General features: G+C 31.2%; 1 protein-coding gene across 1 annotated transcript in view; it reads left to right on the forward strand.

The window, feature by feature from the left end:
• The window catches only part of LOC107450173 (cytochrome P450 4C1), a 36071-nt gene that overhangs the window by 10433 nt on the left and 6384 nt on the right, over positions 1-19254 (forward strand). Inside the window, exons 3-8 of the mRNA XM_016065917.4 lie at positions 1643-1728; positions 4559-4749; positions 8296-8365; positions 11156-11282; positions 12435-12623; positions 14521-14691. Coding sequence (XP_015921403.3) covers positions 1643-1728; positions 4559-4749; positions 8296-8365; positions 11156-11282; positions 12435-12623; positions 14521-14691 — 834 coding nt within the window. The remainder of the gene's footprint in view (positions 1-1642; positions 1729-4558; positions 4750-8295; positions 8366-11155; positions 11283-12434; positions 12624-14520; positions 14692-19254) is intronic.

Genomic DNA, 19254 nt, shown 5'->3' on the forward strand with positions numbered 1-19254 from the left:
AGTGACCGCCTCAGTGAGGGGTCCAATTCATAATAAGAAAAAAGCCTCCAAAACATGACAGACCCACCTCGGGCTTAAACCTGAACTTGCTCACATTGAGGATGAAATGCTTCATCTGGTCTTCGTTATACTCGACTACGTGCGTCATTTGAATAAAGGCAAAAATGTGATTCGTCGGACCATATTACACACGTGCACACCAACATTTGCCTATGACCCTAAAGGGGCATTTATCGGTTAATGGTTAAGGTTGGAAGAGAAGGCAGATAGAAAAAAAAGAGGAAAAAAATAGAAAATAGAAACAAAAAAGACAAGAAAAGAAAAAGAAATGTAAAATTTAATAAAAAAATGCAAAAATTGAAAAAAAAAAAAAGAAAAGATTTTTCTATTAGTTAAGGCATTTGATTAAAAGTATTCAGAGCTTTGGTCAATGTTAGTAGTGGTAGGTGCTCAACATTGCATAATTTTGTCATTTCTTCATGAAAATTATGTCAGGATTTCCTCGTATTCTTCTAGAAAAGTAATCAGGTTGGTCTGCCTTCTGTTTCAACTTTAGATTCTTATAGATAGATCTTTTCCAGGCTGTAAGGAATTCTAGCTTTGGTTGTTTAAAGTGGTAGGATGTGGTAAGCGGACATTCTATTGCACAATGCCACACTATTCCTACTCCTCCACAGGCACATGTGTTGTCAGTAGATAGGCAGAAGCGTTTTAGATGAGCTTTAAAGGGGCCATGCTCTGTAAAGAGGAGGATTAGCTGCCTATTCCATTCTGATTAGACCATATTGCATTGCCCCAGTCAGCAATTGTCCACGTTCGATGACTGCTAGCCCACTGAAGTTGAGCAGTTTTATGTGTCTGGGGGAGCAATGGCCTTTTATGAGGTATTCGACTCCAAATGTTCATTGCATGCAGCTCCCGTCGCAATGTTTTCTTATTAACAGGTTGAAATGGCCCTTCATTCACTAACTTAAGCAATTCCTGTCTGGTTTGGAAGCGATTTTAATTGACAAGTCGTGAAACAAGTCTCCGGTCCTTTCAATGCAGGATCCTTTTCTGACTACAAATCTGACGTCGTCTTTCGTGACTACGTGTATTACACGACTGCTTGTAGACATATTGAGCAGTCCAACAGGTTGAATAGGCACGACCAAACGCAATTGCCCCTTTTTACCACTCTATCACATCCTTACACTTACCCATATTTACATAAATTTCCGATTAAAACAAAATAACCTCACTGATGGCTACTTGCCTTAGATCACGTTGAGGCAGAGCGCAGGCAGTTCAACACGTCATTTAACCACTGCGTTATTTAACGAAATCTAACGATTCATCGGTGCTTGCACACTTGGGTTGCTAATTTTTTGTCCAGTGAGCTTATTACAATCTCCAACACAAGGTTTAGAAATCATCATCCTTAATATATATATATCGCGTTTAATGCATAACGTGTCAAAGAGAGAAAAAAACCACCCATAAATTTTATTTTATATGTAAAAAACGATATTAAGTTGTCGTTTCTTACTATCTAGAAAACTTGGTTTCTGACATCATAAACATTTTAAAAATATGTTATTTTATTTACATGATATTAACGTGTTATACTTAATACTTTATTGAAAAGTTAATATTTTATTAGGCAGTTTTGAATCATAACAACGAAATTAAAAAAAGCTGGGTTTACAACTTCCTTCATCCTTGGTTAGGATTAGGTTTATTAACAAGGTGAGTGCTAATCCTGTTTGATATAACTTGGGTAAATAATAAGTATTTTGTTCATTACGAATTACAAGCAAATTTTAAATTTCTGTAAAATTCCCAAAAAAGAAATTATAGTCATACATATAAAGATATTAAAATTATAAGGTTAAGTATTAATTTCATAAATTTGTTTACTTTTATTACATTTATATCATTTCCCAAAATAAATATTTCTCTTCACTTTTACACAATTACCACTTTGGTTGATACAATTTTGCTGAAATTGAGACAGTTATTTGTATGGCCCTGACATACCAGCTCTTTACAATGTTCTTGAAAAAGCAACAAGCTTCATTTTTCTCCTCGTTACAGTATTGATTTACCTTTAGGAACAATGATCTTTCAAACATCAAACAGAGGAACAGATGTTAATCAATCGATTAAAAATTCGAACTATAGCTAGATTGGATAATTTCTAATAAAACTGTTATTGGAAGGCTACAGGTTTTTCATTTGATGTGTTGGGAGCACACAATTTGAGCACCTGACCAAAAATTTAAGCTCAAAAAATTTAAGCAAACAGCGAAATTTGCTGATACTTTGAATTAAAAAAATGTAAGTGCAATTACGGGAATATTCTAAAACTATAACCCATATGAAGTTTTATCAAGAAATAATCGTTAAATAAAATTTATTTTATTAATATTGTGATCTTTAAAAATTTCGCTTAAAATAACTATTTTAAAAGTTTAAGCAATTTGGGAATTTCTTAATAAATGTGGGATCAGTAAGATGAACTGACGTATTTCTTGCATAGCATTAACTCACAGGTAGGTAATTTCTAATCCAGAGTTCCAATGTTTAAAATTCAAAAAACGGCGAAATTCAAAAAAAAAAAAAGTTATGAACGAATGAAATTATGAAAATTTAGTTGAAACCCGAAGAAAAGAGTGTTTTTGAAATTTTTAGCATTTTAAATAGATCAATGGGAGGTAATCAAGTGAAGAAATAAGATGATTTCGCCCAAAAACACAGATATTGATGATTGCGTCCGACGAGTCAAATTTAGAGATTAATGTAAAGGCAAAATATGTTAATTCGCCGATTATAAACACCACCGTCGGTGTAGCAGTGTCTAAGGACATTATGCATTGACGTATTCGGGAATACAAATATTCAAAAAGTTTTGTCTTAAACGACATTATAAACTTGCAAGAACAAACTGGGCAAAAAATCATATGTAGTAAGGTAAAAAAAAGGTTTTTTGTACTATTAAATAGTGAGAGAAAAATGGAACTTAGATGGTCCTGACGGCTAAAACTTATATTCGACATAACCTCTGAAAAGTGCTAAAGAATTTCTTCTGCCGGCACAAAGGAGGAAAATCTCTAATAGTTTGGGTAGCATTCGGATTTAATGGGCAGGCATACTGAATTTCATTAAGAAGAGACAAACATTTAAGACGCATCAAGATATATTTAGGCAACATAAGCTCTCTTTTCATGACCTCCAGGTAGGAGCTGATTGTATATTACAGCAAGACAATACTTTACGTTTCAAATAAATTGACTTTTCAACAGAATGTCCAGGTACTAAATTCATCTGCCCTGAGCCCAGAACTAAATCTAATTGAGAAAGTTTCAGACATTTTAACTCACCAAATATATGGAAATTATAAAGAATAAAACCGCCGAAGAACTCTCTCCATCTCTCCCTCGTATGCTTCTTAAGGCAGAGGGGGGCGATTGTTGTTTTTGTTTTCTAGTGGCGCCATCTATGGCCAAGAATGCGACTTATGCCACAACCATATGTCACACCCGCTTTTAGGGAGGACCCATTCATACATCCATTCATTCATCCACAGATTGTAATTTTGACCTGAATCAGAGAACGATCAATCTCATATCCTGTACCCCCAGAGGTATTGATTTGTTATGGGAACATGGAGGACTTTGCGACTCGACAGATTTAACGTGTATCAGACACCATTTACTACACAGGGAGTCTACGACCGGCGGGGCTCGAACCCACGAACTCTCAGACATGAGTCCTGACCGACCAGGCTAACCCGGCCACCCCGTCGAAGAACTCGAACAGTCGATTGGTATGGTATTCTTTCCCCACAGGTATTCCTTCATGGTATTCTTGGTATGCTTTCCCCACAGAAACAGATAAGAAGCTAATTAATTCAGTGGAATAACATAGCTTCGATATTTTTAAGAATAATTTGAAAAGAATAAGAATATCCAAATAAGATTATTTTAGGACTGTTGAATGGTTTCATATTAGCTCTTCTTCTTAAACTTTTGAGGCAGGCTATCATTTATTATTTTTTTAACTTTATTTATCAGAAACTGATTTCTTTAAAAATATTTTATTTGTCTGTTAGTATCTAGTTGTTTTAAGACAAGCTCAAGATTTAAACAGACTGATATGTTTTGCATAGTTTCAGGCATAAGAATATCAGTAGCAGGAAAAAATTATAATTCTCTGCAGATGATTTACATATACTGAACGTAGCGCAAAAGAGAAATAAGACTTCAACTTAGATATAAAGTAACTCAATAACTAATGACCGTATCATTTTGATATCAAATAATTCCTAAAATATTTCACAAGAATCACGCAATATTTCATGCTGTTTAATCTGACAGTGTTTGAGCTATGAAAAGGAGAAGCGCGTATGCTAAAAATGCTTGTTATTATGGAGGTAATGATGGTGGCAATAACCTTTTCTAATATAGAGATAAAATTGCCAATTGATTAAAATCCTTGAATTACCTAGCATATCAATATTTGTACTTAGTATTAATACTAACACAATTTCTTTTTTAATCATTCTTTGTATCTTAAGTTATGACGAAAAATGGAGGCATAGGAGGAAGCTACTCACACCAGCATTTCATTTCAATATTTTGAAAGATTTCCATTATGTTTTCAACAAGCAGTCAAAGATATTAGTCAACATTTTAGACAAACATTCGAAAGAAAAGTATGTTGACATACTTCCTATTGTTACACGATGTGGTTTGGATATTATATGCGGTAAGTATTGATGCACACAGCTCAAAATAAAAAAAGAGCATACTTAAGTAACTTTAAATCTAATGTTGGATTTCTAAAATTTCACGTACTACACAGTTTCCAGATGAAATCACGGTAAAAGGTATCGGCACTCTGGGTGTCAATACTTTTTATTGTAAAATCCATTTTATTTTAAAATTTTGCAGAACAAGAAACATCTGATATGCCGTCATGTTTGTAGTAGTATTTACTGTAAAATCAATGAATGACTGTAAATAAATAAATATTACTGTAAAATTTAAGGTAAAATGGATTTAACGATAAAATACATTTTACGGAAGTTGCATTTCCCCGTTAAATGCCAGTGCTTTTACCGTAATTTTGCAAAGAAACTTTTACAGTGAAGGATGCAAAGTTCATGATTCGAGCGACTTACATTAAATATGCAGAAAATATTTGGGAAATTATTTTTTAAGTTATGAAACCTGACACAAAGATGTACTTGATCAGAATAACCACATGTCCCGTTTTCTACGATTTGATTTCAATCCTACGTAATTTTATATCAAGATAAAGGAGCTATTTGCAGCGCAAATAGTTAAGGCAAAAGAGTATTCAAAAATTTGTTCTACTAAATAATAGTTTTACTTTTTTATGCCCAATAGTTCAGAAGACTTGCTTTTTTTTAAGTTTCATTGCTTCAAACTATTTGACTGATTCCGCACATTTTGGATTTTGTTTTTTAAATTTACACAGTTAAGAAGGGATGTGAAAATTTATTTACCTCATAATTCAAATTTTTTCGACTAATATTAAAATGAATAATAAATAATTGTAGCAATTTATTTTCAACGTAAAATTTTCTTTGGAAAAATGATTTTAAAATGGTTACAAAATAATTTAAGCAAGCATCTTAAACGGTTACAGTATAACAGTAAAAATAACGCAAAAAAGTTACGGTGATATTAAGGAGCTAAATCTTTTATCCAATTCTCTTGCCTCAATTTATTGGAGCAATATTTTCAAAATTGCAGTTACCCCAATATTTTGATAGTCAAGAAAAATCTGTCTTAAGAAAAGGGAATGCTTGCTCAGAGAAAGTGCGTTTTTGTGCCTGTATTCTTTACTTAAAATATAACTGACACAAATAATTTAGCACATTGAAGGTGAGTTAATTGAATTATCAAGAGTGCATATTATCATGTTAAAAATATCCAATTAATAAATCAAAATATATTGAGTTGTTATCCTTTTAATTTTGTGCATTCTATAGTGTTGCGTATGTATACTGGAAAATCAAGTATATGTATAATATTATCACTGAAACAACCATTAAAATGTAAGAAGAAAAATAATTAGATGCCTGCTAGAATACATTGCTGTCTTATAAATTTGAATATATTTACGGTATTCCTTTGACTTAAGAATTTATGACATTACCGTTTATTATCAATAATAACCAATTAAATTTGGTCAATGTCATTCTTTCTCGTTTTTATTCCTCACTTTGACTAAAAAAAAGTTATTACTAATTTTGACAGGTTAAACCGTTCAATCACATTGACCGTAGCATATATATAATATACACTCATGTCCATAAATTAAGGATAATGAAGTTCAGGCACAGAAAGAGACAGAAGCCAAACAAATTTGACTTATTTGTAAAGTCTATGTATTAAACAAAAGGTAAAGAGCAAAAAAGATACTATATGTTTGACATAATTAATAAAACTTGCGATTTTTACTCCCTGGAGCAAATTTCAAAAAAGAACCTATTTACAAAAAACAGTATAACATGGTTAGTATGATGGTTAATGCGGAGTATGTCTCCCGGACGATGCAATACAGGCCGTACAACGCCTAGGCATGCTAAGTATCAAATTATCAATCTGATTTTGGGGAATATTACACCACTCATCAAGCAATGCCCTCCGAAAGTTCGGTAGACAGGTGGGAGGGAGTTGACGGGCTGCAATTCGTCGGCCAAGCATATCCCACACATGCTCTATTGGATTCAAGTCCGGTGAGTATGCTGAACAATCCATACGGGTGATATCCTCCGATTGAAGGCATTCGTCTACAATGTTTGCACGGTGAGGACGGGCGTTGTCATCCATAAACAGAAATTCAGCACCCATGGCGCCTCGAAACAAACGTACATGTTGTTCCAGAATGATTTCCCTATAGATGTGGCCTGTCATCGTTACACTCTGAGTATGCAGGTCAGTTCTGGAACCAAGAAAGATTCCTCCCCAAACGAGTCATCCTGCACCACCGTAACGGTGTCGTTCAATGGTGTTGTCTTGGTTGTAACGGGTACCTGGCGCTCCCCATAAGAAAGTCCGGCGAGAATCAGACTGCAAACTAAACCTGGACTCGTCGGAAAACTTCACACAAGACCACTGTTGCCGTGTCCACAATGTAATGCTCTCTACTCCAGGCTAATCGCAGGCGACAGTGAGTTGCGGTAAGTGGAACACATCTGACAGGCCTACAAGCATATAGACCAATGTGCCCTAAGCGTCTGTACACGGTCTGCCTTGAAACTGCCGTACCGGTAGCTGAAGAGAGCTGACGAGACAGGTCTGATACTGTGCTCCGTCTGTTTCTTTTGGCAGTAACTGCCAAATACCGGTCTTCATTTGGCGTTGTAACTCGGGGGTGACCTGTGCTGTAACGTCTACTCACATTACCATCATCTTGGAATCGTTGCCAAAGCCTGTAGATGACACTCTGGGTGATTCCAAGTTCCTCGGATGCTTCCAGCTAAGTACGTCCACATTCCAGTCGTCCGATGATTCTGCCACGTAAAAAATAATCCTAATGCTTCCTTTGTGCCATAACTATACGGTTATTGCACTAAAAGGCTTTTAGAGAACTTGTGAACAATTTTACTTCTTTGCCACCATTCCTTATATACCTCTCTCTTACACTCTCGTCATTGTGACGTACTACCAGCGTCATTTAGTGGTTTCCTGTAATTTGCATATTCTTCTTCAGGATGTGTGTGATAATTTTACAGGTGAAATTTTAATTTTAGAGTTTGATTTCCGGGTGATTCTGAATTATCCTTAATTTATGGACATGAGTGTATATATATATATATATATATATATATATATATATATATATATATATATATATATATATATATATATATATATATATATATATATATATATATATATATATATATATATATATATGTCTATAAACAAACGGAAATACTGCTAAACTTAGCATTTCAGTAATTTTTTCTTAAAATGTATCAGAAGTGTCCAATTGTTGTATAAAATATTCTTTCTACTATAAGGTACTAAGTCAGTAAAATTTCTAATTTCCACTGTAAGTCCTTTTTTGTTTTTGATTTACATGTAGAGATTTTTAGGATCATAATTTTGAATTGTTTTAATAACATTTTAGTAAATTTAGAAAAATGAAGCAAAAAAAAAATTTCTCTTAAGAAGGTAATTTTGCTCTTTTTGAGCGATATCTTAAAATTAGAATAGCAGGTACACCCAATTTCAGAATTAATCATGGAAAGTTTAATCGATTTTTTTATACTAGAATCAGTATTGGGAGCAGAAATGCATACTCAAACGAAATCAACGAGTCCTTATGTGAAAGGTGTAATAGAGTAAGTATAGTTCATTATTAATGCGGTATTGTGATAATTTAACCTTTAAAAAATACCATTAAGTATTATTTTGAATTCATTCCAAAATAAAAGTAGACGCTTGATACTAATATACTATAAGAGGCTTCAATATTTAGTCATGTAGCTCATTCGTTTATTCGTTTTTCACTTCTTTTTTTTCTTTTTTTCTTTTATTATTTATTTTATGCAGTTATATAATTCAATAAACAATCACTTTAATAAATAATAAATGCATTTTATTTCTTGGAAGTATCAATATTATGTTACGAAAACACAACCAAACATTATAAAATGTTAGTTAGCAATGCAAAATTATAATACTAAAAACAGAACATTGGTCCATTCCTTTCTGAGATATTAACATCAGCAAACAAGAAGGAAAGCATTGAGTAATTATGTTCTGCTATGAGCATTATAGGTTTTTCTGCTATGGGTATTATAGGGTGGAAGGACACAATATATTCAATAAAACTGAAACTAGAGAATATGGCTACTATTTATCAAATTGCAATGATTTTACTTTTCTTCTGCACAAAATGTATAATCTTCGAAACTCTTAGAGAATCCAAAATATTTATCCTATCAATTGATTATTCAACTATTGATTCAACGTCGTGATTCAGGAATATTTACCACGGAAAAAAGTTCAAGTAAGGAAAATTACTTTGTACACATAAAAATGCTTAAAACTTCGGAAATATTTGTTTTGTTGTCGCAGAATTTATCGCATTCAATTTAGTTTAAAAAATAAGTAGAAAACAATACGATATTTTTTAGATAGCAATGTCACATACGTAGGCGCAAATACAAAGATATACAGAACATCATAAGACCCTTATAACTTCTAAGCTATTAGTCCTGTCGTTACGAGATTGATCTCATATGGTTCAACACAAAAAAAAAAAAAAAAAAAAACACTTCAAAAGCATCATTTGATATTTCTAAATAAAAGCATAACATTGTCGACTTTTGTCAGCATTATCATTTACCCGTACCACCAAAATCCGACATATGAGATAGTGCAACTTTTTACCAGACCCTATAAACACGGTACTTCTAAATCTGCTGTAAGTTTGAGAATAAGTGTTCCTTGCATCCCAATATCACTAGATTAAAGCGCATAAAAAAGCTTGAATAGGCTTTAAGTAGAAGCGAAAGAAAAAGTTTTCTATAATGAAAAAGCAATACCCTCCAAAAGTTGTGTCTTCATATCAGATTAGAATTTTTCACATTTCTTATGCATTATCTTTACTCTCTTCAATAGCCTTAAAAATTTTGTTTTTAAAAAAACAGCAAATTTTCGAAAATTTTTCACATTTTCAAAAATTGTCACATAAAAACAAATTACCACTCAAAAGTTGTGTATTGATCAAAATATTATTTGTGAATTTTTTAAGAATTGTTCAGAATCATTTTAATAACTTGCAACAGCTGTAAATATTATAAAATTCCACAAAAAGTACAGCATTTTTAAAAATCACTGAATTTTTAAAAATTGTCAGAAGAAAATAAAGCACCTTGCAAAAGTTGTGTGTTCAATGATACAGAACTTGCTTACTAATACTCATGAATTGTTTTGATATTTTCCCAGTTCATTTTTCCTTTTTTTACTCAGTAACGGACGCTGGAGTGTTATTTTTTAGTAATAATACTACTACTCTGAGGCTTCTAAAATTACAAAATAAAAGTAAACAAGCCGAAGAAAACTAAAAACTACACCATAGCTTCACAAAAATAGCATTGATGATTGCTTTACATTTGCTACAAAATCACAGGAAAGTACATCTAAAGAGCGAGGTTTTTTCATAACTAGAAAACTGTAATATGAATGGGAATAGGTTTTATTAATTTGCAAGTCTGTGAACAGTTATTTAAAAAGATGGACTGATAAAAAACAAATCTAGCTTTAGAGGATTCTCTTATAAACTAATTTAATGTGTTGGAAACTTCAAAATTGTTTTTATATTGTATTTAGAAATCCTAATTGTGCAATAAATAAAACTTTTGCACCAATTTATTCCATTTATTGTGATTGAAATTTATAAAAAGATTTCCAATTTTAATAATGCCTTCATTTTAAGCTTAACTGAATATATAATCAGTATAGGAAATTATTAAAATTCGCATGCATACTTTTTATTCCCTATTAAGCATGATATTTTTTAAAGAAAAAAACAGGATGGTCCATAAATACCACCCTTAAAATATATTTTTAGAATCCTTATGAAAAGATAGACAAGAAAATATGCAAATTAGGGGCAGTAAATTAGTATTTAAGAAGTTAAATTAAACAAAAATGCTTCTCAAATACAACAAACCACAGTTGAGGAAGACGGAAGTGTTAACACCAAAAACCTACTCAATTTTGAAAGAAAACAGAGGCTAGTTTAAAACCAAGTATGTGTATGAAATCACCCTTTAATTTCAACATACAATAAAACAGGTTTTAGTGTTTCCTACTCCCACCTTCTTTACTTGTGATTTCTCACAATTTACACTGTTCAAATATTAATTTGCTTCCTCTATTGTGCATACTTTTGTTCTTCCTTTTAGATAAATATTCTGAAAATATAAATTAAGATCGGTATTTACGGGATAACTGGTATAAATGAAGGGCGATGTTTAAAGCACCTCCTTTATAGATTAGCAGTTTTTTAAATTAAAGTTGGGGAATTAAAATTTTAGTATAATATTTTATATTGTAATGTATAATAATGTATAATGTTTAGTATGTAATATATGTCTAAATACATGTTTTCATCATTTTAGATTAGGTAATTTATTTTTTCAAAGAGCTTTAAGACCTTGGTTGTGGATAGAAGCTATTTATCCATATTTTCCTTCTGGAAGACAATTTCTGAAAACAAGTGCTATTGTTCATGAATTTACTGATAAAGTAGGTATTTATTCAATTGTTTATGTTTCAAGTGTTACAGAAAAAAACGTCTTGTAAAAGTGCAATTGCTCATAAATAGAACTTTTAGTCTAACAATTTGTTGCTCTTATTAAATATATAATCTGATAACTTCATAATAGTTTACTTTTAAAATATTTGCTTTAGCTGTACGAAACCCACAAAAACTAATTAACTGACTTTTGAAAGATACTTTTAAAGAAAAATTCCTGAAAAATAATTTTGCCTCACAATTTTTTTAAACGAAAAAAAAACCAAAGGTCTAGAGGGTGGCGAATCGTGCAATGTCAAGACTCTAAACTTGCATTCTCACATCACTAATGACATTGCAAAGTGGACGATGGAAAATACACCCAGGTTCGATTCCCAGCGATGGCTAGTAGATACAAATTCTGTTCCCGGCTTTAGCCGATTACAATGCTGACGTAAAATATCCTCAGTGGTCGACAGATCAAGGGCAAGACTCTCCTTTCCACAAGGCTAACTGTGAGAGGCTTTTATAGTTTTTCTTTCTGCGGAACGTCCCCAAATGCAGGATTATCTTACCAAAATGTTCTCCGAAAAAGCTAGTTTGTCCCAATGCTCAATCCGGAAGTTCTCCTGTCTTCCTATGTTGGATTCAGGATTAGAAAGTTCCTGAGTTAAACATTGATAGTCGTAAACTTAAAGTTGGGTCAGCTGTTCAACGCCACTTAAATAAATTTAAAAAAAAAATACAAAAAAAAACAACGAAAATCAATAAAAATTTATTAAATAAAAATTTATTAAATAAATGATATTTAACAAACAGTAACTCCACACATTATGCTTCCATGCTTTTGCATTTTGCAGTCAGCCTCTTTGTTCTATACCTTGTTATTGCTTAAGTCAGCCTATGTTTTTTTATGATACTTACAAAATTTCGGACACGAACAATTATATTTCTCTACAAACAACATATTGTTAAGCGGTATTTAATAATTATAATATTGCTTCAGTATATCAAATATTAAGAAAATATTCTTCTATAAGGAAGATCATGTTATGTTTTGTTTTTAATATTCTTTGTTTTTTTAAAAAATATGAGTCATGCTGCTTTTAAATGTGAATAAAAATTCCATTTGTGGAAGTTATTTTGGTTTGTCTTGTGCCTAGTTGATTTTTGAAAGGAAGCAGGCAAAACTTGAAAGGAGAATGTCTTCTGACGATTCACAAGGTAGCAATGAGAGTAGTTACAAGAGGAAGAAAAGAGCTTTGTTGGATCTCCTGCTGGATGAGCACATTGAAAACAATTCCATCTCAGAAACAGAAATAAGAGAGGAAGTGGACACTTTCACATTTGAGGTAAGTTTTAAAATTGGGTCTATAAAGCACGAATACGGGTACAAATAATAAAAAGAACCATGATGGCTTTGTTCAAGGTCCTGAATTGCCATTCTGAAAACAAAAACTCAGCTAAATGTTTGCAGCTCCCCTCCTGAGCTACACGTTCGGTATGAGGAGGACCAGCAATATTCCACCAAGCAGAAGTATTCCACCCCATAAGAAGAAGCAGAAATATTCCACCCCATATATACTGTGGACACTTGGGAGTAAAACAGCTTCAAAAACCTAAACTTTTTTTTTTTTTTTGGTCATTGATTTTTACTCCTGTTTCAATAAAAGCTAAGGGGAGTTTGCCTTTTCTTCAAATAGCTCCCCAAACCATCGCAGGCGAAGCATTTTAATAAAGCTAAACATAATTCTGTATCTCAGGGATGTTATTAATAGAAACTGGCCATCTTCTACTATTTTGAGGGTTGAGACTTAGCTGCAAAACTAATATTTTCTAGTCTGAAAAGACAAACTTATCCTCAGCGTGCCAGGCAAGTATTTTGTGCAGCACCTTCTATTTTTCATATTAGTAGACTTTGAAAGTCGATTAATTTTGCTTTTTCTCAAAGCTTTGCACCCAAAGTCCTTTCTCAAAATGTTTAGCATTGATACCTTCTATATATTGAGCACTTGGGCTAGTTTCATAGCAGATCTTTATTCACTTCTTGCATTCTTTCTTGACCTTTTTCACAGTTTTGTCTGAACAGATCTTCTAATCCGCCAGACTTTTTTCTGTCATTGACTGAGGACATGTCATAATACCTTCAGATAGTGCAGTAACTGAAATCTCTTCAACACCAGAGCTTTCTAATCTTAGAAAATTCTGCTCGCATTTAATGAATTTATTTATCACATATTTTTCAAAATTTCTTCATTCTACTTAGGTCAAAAAATTATAAGTAGTCCAACATTTAAACTTACAATAGCTTCGATATACCTAATACTAAACAGTCTAAATAGAAATTGAATTGGTAGAATTGCTAAATAGAATTGGCACTACCGAGACAAATATATAATCTTTTAATGTGTTCTAAAAGTTGTATGCGAATTTATTGGTCACGGTGTATAAAATTCTTTATCCGATCTTGTTATTCTGTTTTATTGTAATTCATAAGAATGTTTTAGTTGTAATTCATTTTCTAGATTATGTATTTTCTGTATATTATTTATCCATTTCTACGACATACGCATCTACAAAGTACTCCATAATCAGGATAATTTTTAATATACTGTTTGGAATCCTTGTTGAAAAAAAATTATGAAAACCTAAAATTTAGTTATCGAGAATAGCAGGAAAGGATAAACATTTATCTCAAGAAAATTGATCCAATTAATGAGCTTACTAACAGAAAATGTGAAATAATAAAAACTAGTTTGTTTGTTGAATAAAACTGAGGCTTAGCTTCAATAAGTGTTAGTAAGAATGCTTCCAATTTCCTTTATTTAAAAAAGAATCTGTTATACGAACTCAATTCTAACGTTTCTGTGATTGTTCTTAATAAACATTCGTGAGATTTTGATAATTTTATTTTTAAAACTTCGATCAAAATTTAGGTTTAAGAGTACGCGCTTGACACGAGTTTTAAAAATACGTAATATAGGTACAAGAAGTGACGTTCTCGAGTATATTGAGTTTAAAATGTTCATTCTAGATGGCGTGAGTGTCTTCTTGGTATATAATTTTTTTTCCGCTTTAATAGTTAGTAAATGTTGATTCTAAGAGATTTACGCCATCTTTTATGATTTGGCAGAAGGAATAAAATCGTGTCAATGAACATTTAATTAAAATTTTCTTTTTTTGTTAAATTGTTTGCTTATTCTATTTTTGTGGAGATTTTAAAATAATTGGATAAATATTATTTTTCAGGGTCATGATACAACTTCTATTGCTATGAGTTGGACACTCTATTTAATAGGGTTGCATCCATGGGTTCAGGATAAAGTTCACGAGGAATTGGATTCTATATTTGGTGAGAGTGATCGTGAAGTAGATGTTGATGATATTAAAGATATGAAATATTTGGAATGTGTGGTGAAGGTATACACGTTTTTTGTTTTTAATATTTTATAATAATTTAATTTATTTAACGCTATTTGGAACTTATTATTTCACAATTGAAAATTAAATGATAGCCAATACCAGGTCGAGGAACTGTTCTCTAATTTTATATTCTAATAATTAAATAAGGAAAAAAGTCCAAGACATATGACCTTTCTTAGCAAGAGTTATATTAAAAAAATTTCAACAATGCCCTGCAGACTTGCATTGAGACCTTTTTCAGGCTCATGTAAATATAATGTAATGTGTTAACTCCAGATGAACTGAAAAGTGACTGACATATGATGTAAGGGCATCCAATGTATAAACTTTCTCTTCTTCAAAGTTATTGCTCTAGTATATGCTATCTCAGCTATTTTTTCAAACTTTGTTTGATTTGTTTTAATACGAAAAGAAACCTCTACACTGTCTCTGAACATAATAGTAGATCTAACCAAATTTACTGTACCTTCAATTTTCCCTCATAAAACTGTATGTCCATGGAAAGAGCTCCCCTCGTTATTCGTCCGAAGCAGTGGCGGTGGCTAGCGATACAAGGCCTAACTATTTAAAGTTGGTTTAAAATTTAAGACAAGGTTTGGATTGGGTCAGCGAGAGGACGAAATTAAGGGAGAGAGAGGCCCTCTTCTCTGAAATGAGCTATTCATTTTTACCATAGCAGCAGACGGTCTTAGACTTTGTGGTAAAGGGAGTTCTCTCCCTTTACAAACTATATAAAGGTGTGAGGGCGTTACACTGGAAGCAGAAAGGCAAAAACATACCAGCAGGGCAGCGGTCGTTGTAGATTATTACAAAATCTGCAGATTTGAGGAGGAGGGGAAAAAGTAGTTGAAAGGATATTGAGGGTAAGGTAAGAAAAAAAATAAAAAATTATCTGTGGAGGGGAGAGATTTTTCTACCCTCCTTTGTTCTTGATAAACGGTTAGGAACAATTTTTAAAATTTGACACGAACACCGAATTGTCGTAATACGAGTTACAAATTGAGATTATTCCCTTGGCGTGGAGAAAGATTTTCCGAACTGTTCAAAAATTATCATATTATGAAACTGAAAAAGTATTTAGGAGACATTTCCAAAAAATTTAAGATCCTTTTATTTAAATAACTAGAATTCAATAAAAAAATTATTTTCACGAATTTCCACAATCTGCTTATAATGAGATTTGTTCCATTTTTTCAAGGCATTTTTCTGCTAAATACTTAAAGTAATAGAGCTTTTAACGACATATCATATAAAATCGATTTTATTAACTCTATCTTGCATAAGCAAATTTTGATTTATACATGCTAGATTGCACCAAATGATTATAATAATAGTTTTCAGGTAACTAAAGGCCATATCACACTTAAAGAAATTCGTCCAACTCAACCTTCAACTCAACCTCAACTTCAACTTTTCGTCCAACTTCGTCCGAAAACATAGGTGTGCTATACTTATCCGAGTTGGATCAACTATTGTTCAACTCTTTCAGATCTCCTCGAAAAAGTTGATTCAACTTCACAATTCAACCAATCAGGTAGCAGCAACCGCATGGGATTATGGGATAGCACAAGTCAAAACAATATGGCGGCAAAGTTTATGTGAAAAAGCAGCGAATCTAATTTGTTATATATTAATTCAGGTGAGTTTTTAATTGAGTATTGATTTTAAAGTTATTTTATAAGAAGTATAAATCTGTTTCTATCCATTAAAGAAGTTTATGTTATAAATGTGTTATGTTTTTAACCGTGAATTAAAAGTATGATTTTTTACGCCAAATTCGCCAATCTGAAGTAAATTTTGCAAGTACATAAAAGTAGTTTTGTTTTATATTTTGACATTACTTTAAATGATAAACAAATTTTATGAATTGCATTTAATCTTTTTCGTACGTAACTGTATATTTATTAGTATTCGCCGAATTCAAATATAGTTTTTTTTTTTTTTACAATTACTTTGCTCTTTCTATAGTTCCGATAAGATTATACCAGCAATTATTCTAGAGTTGGTACTGAATTCAGTGATTTTGAATATTTTTTTACAAAGGAAAAAATTGCGTTATAAGAAGTAAACTTACTCATACCTAAACAATATGCTGACAGAATTAATTTCTTTGCAGTTATTATTTTATTTTTAAACTGTATATTTGTCAGTATTCGCGGAATAAAAATTTGTTTTTTTCCAATTACTTTGCACTTTCTATTGACAAGTGGGCCCACCTTGAAAAAACCCACTTGGGACGCTAAGTGGGCTTTATTAAAAAAAAATGTTTTTATTAAAACTTATTGATTCACATTTAATCTTATGTAATTTATTGTGTAGCATAAGTTTGTCAAATAGATCTGCATGCTTTATATGATTAAGTTTTTAATATTTATAAAGTTGAAGAAACTTGTATCTGTAATTTTGTATTACTATTAAAAACTTAAAGAGGGTTTTTTCAAAAAGTAATATTTAATGAAATTAGATTAGATGGAAATTTAAATAACATAGACTGTAAGGATCAATTTTTCAAATGCAGTTGCATTCTTTATATTATTAATAAGCAGGTTTTGAATAAATTATGAAGGAAGTTGAAAATATTTTTTTACCCGTTAAAGCACCTAACAGGTTTTTTCAATGTAATTTTTTTAATAAAAAAGTATTAACACACGTTTAACTTTAAATTTACTAATATGTAGGTACTTTTTATATCTGCTTTTTTCATAATTTAATAGATTAATTTATTTTTTGAAATTAAAGATAAAGTTAAAATTATTTATCTAAAAAAGAAGTCTTCTTCTTAAGGTTAAATATTTGAAAAAATGGGACAAGTAACTGATACTCCTTGTAATTATACATAATTTTAATTTCACTTTCTATTAATCTTATTATAAAAACATGGAAAACCATTAAAAATTTATTTCAGTTTTTACTGATAATAAAAAACTTACTCATACCATAACAATATGCTGACAGAATTAATTGGTTGGTAATTTTTAATGACTGTTCCTTATTGTCTGTTGCCTTAAATACATTTGCTTCACCTTTCTTAATAAATTTTTTTACTTGTATTGCAGCAAAGATGAGTCAAAATTTTGAACAAGCTCCCGTTGGAGAAACTTTTAAATGGAGCACCGAAATGGAGAGCACATTTATTGAACTCTTGAAGAAAAAAGAGAACATTTGGAATGTAACATCCCGCCACCACAGGAAATATCATTTAAGAGCTCATAAAAAATTAATCGAAACTGCTTTTGGAATAAATTGTTCACTTTTATCAGTTCTTGTTTTTCCTAATTTTTGAATAGTTTGTGTTTATTCATGTTGAACCTTCTACAAAATAGTGCCGTTTAATAGCTTTCTTTTTTTAAAAATTCAGTTTCACATAAACTTTTAAATTTCTACAAATAGCACAATTTTTTTCAAATTAGAGTATTTCACTAAACATATATAATAATACTTATCGAACTCTTAAAAAACTATTTTAATAATTTTTCAAGAACTTAAAGTCAACATTAAAAAAATTAATTGCATTAATTTGGTGCAAAAAATTATCAAACTCCTAAATTTTGTTATAACTGCTTATTTTTACTCTTATATTAGATTTTGTTTTCTCCGTTGTAAAATATACATAGTAAATGTAAGTTGCAAAAAGCTATATTATGTTATTAAATATATGAAAAACTTAAAGGTAATTTATTTGAATAATTTAAAATAAATACTATATGACTAAAAGTAAAGAATAATCTAAAAATATATTTATTAACTAAAGATAAAAATCCATTGCTACTTATGTGTTTAATTTATGATAATAAGTGAAATTAACACAACATGCAACGAATATATTTATAACAAAATGGTGATTTTTTTTTCTTAATTTACTTTTCCAATATTAAAACTAATTATATATTTTTAACTTCTATGTCAAAGATTGCACAAAGGAAAACAAACAGTTCTCTCAATAAATTTTCCCAACAGCCTAATCTCTGTCTTCGTAAGCGTCATGCTTTACTCCAAAGTGTCCTTCTCTTATCTTTTTTTTTTCTTTAGCAAACTGTAAATGATCAAACTTGAAATTGCTGAGGAAGGATCCATTGCCGTCGATTAAATTAAATTTAATTACCACACGCGCTGAGTCTTTCGATGAAAATTTTTATCCGTCTATGTATAAAACGCTAAATCGCCTAAAAAGAAAGAAATCACTCGTTTATCAATGATCAACTCTTTTCAACCGCATGGCAACCATAGTTCAACTGTTTCAGGTAGTAGTTGAACAGAAAGTTGAAGTTGAGGTTGAGTTGAAGGTTGAGTTGGACGAATTTCCTTAAGTGTGATTAAGTTGCAAACAAATATGAATTTATGAAGATTGTTCTGCTGATTGTCTTGAAAAATTCTGCTACTAGGGATTAATTTATGGTATTTTGGAGAAAATTACTTACGCAATCTGTTCTTCAGAAGGATGGGTAACAAAATATCGTCACCTATGTAGAAATTTTGAATAATAGGAAAAAAAATCACGATATGTTTTCAACAATGCTTTGAGATATTAAAATTTGCACTCGTTAGTCACGTGTGTTATGT

Source organism: Parasteatoda tepidariorum, chromosome 6 (assembly GCF_982258835.1).
Source record: "Parasteatoda tepidariorum strain Cologne lab strain chromosome 6, Ptep-v5.0, whole genome shotgun sequence".
NCBI classification, from domain to species: Eukaryota; Metazoa; Arthropoda; class Arachnida; order Araneae; family Theridiidae; genus Parasteatoda; species Parasteatoda tepidariorum.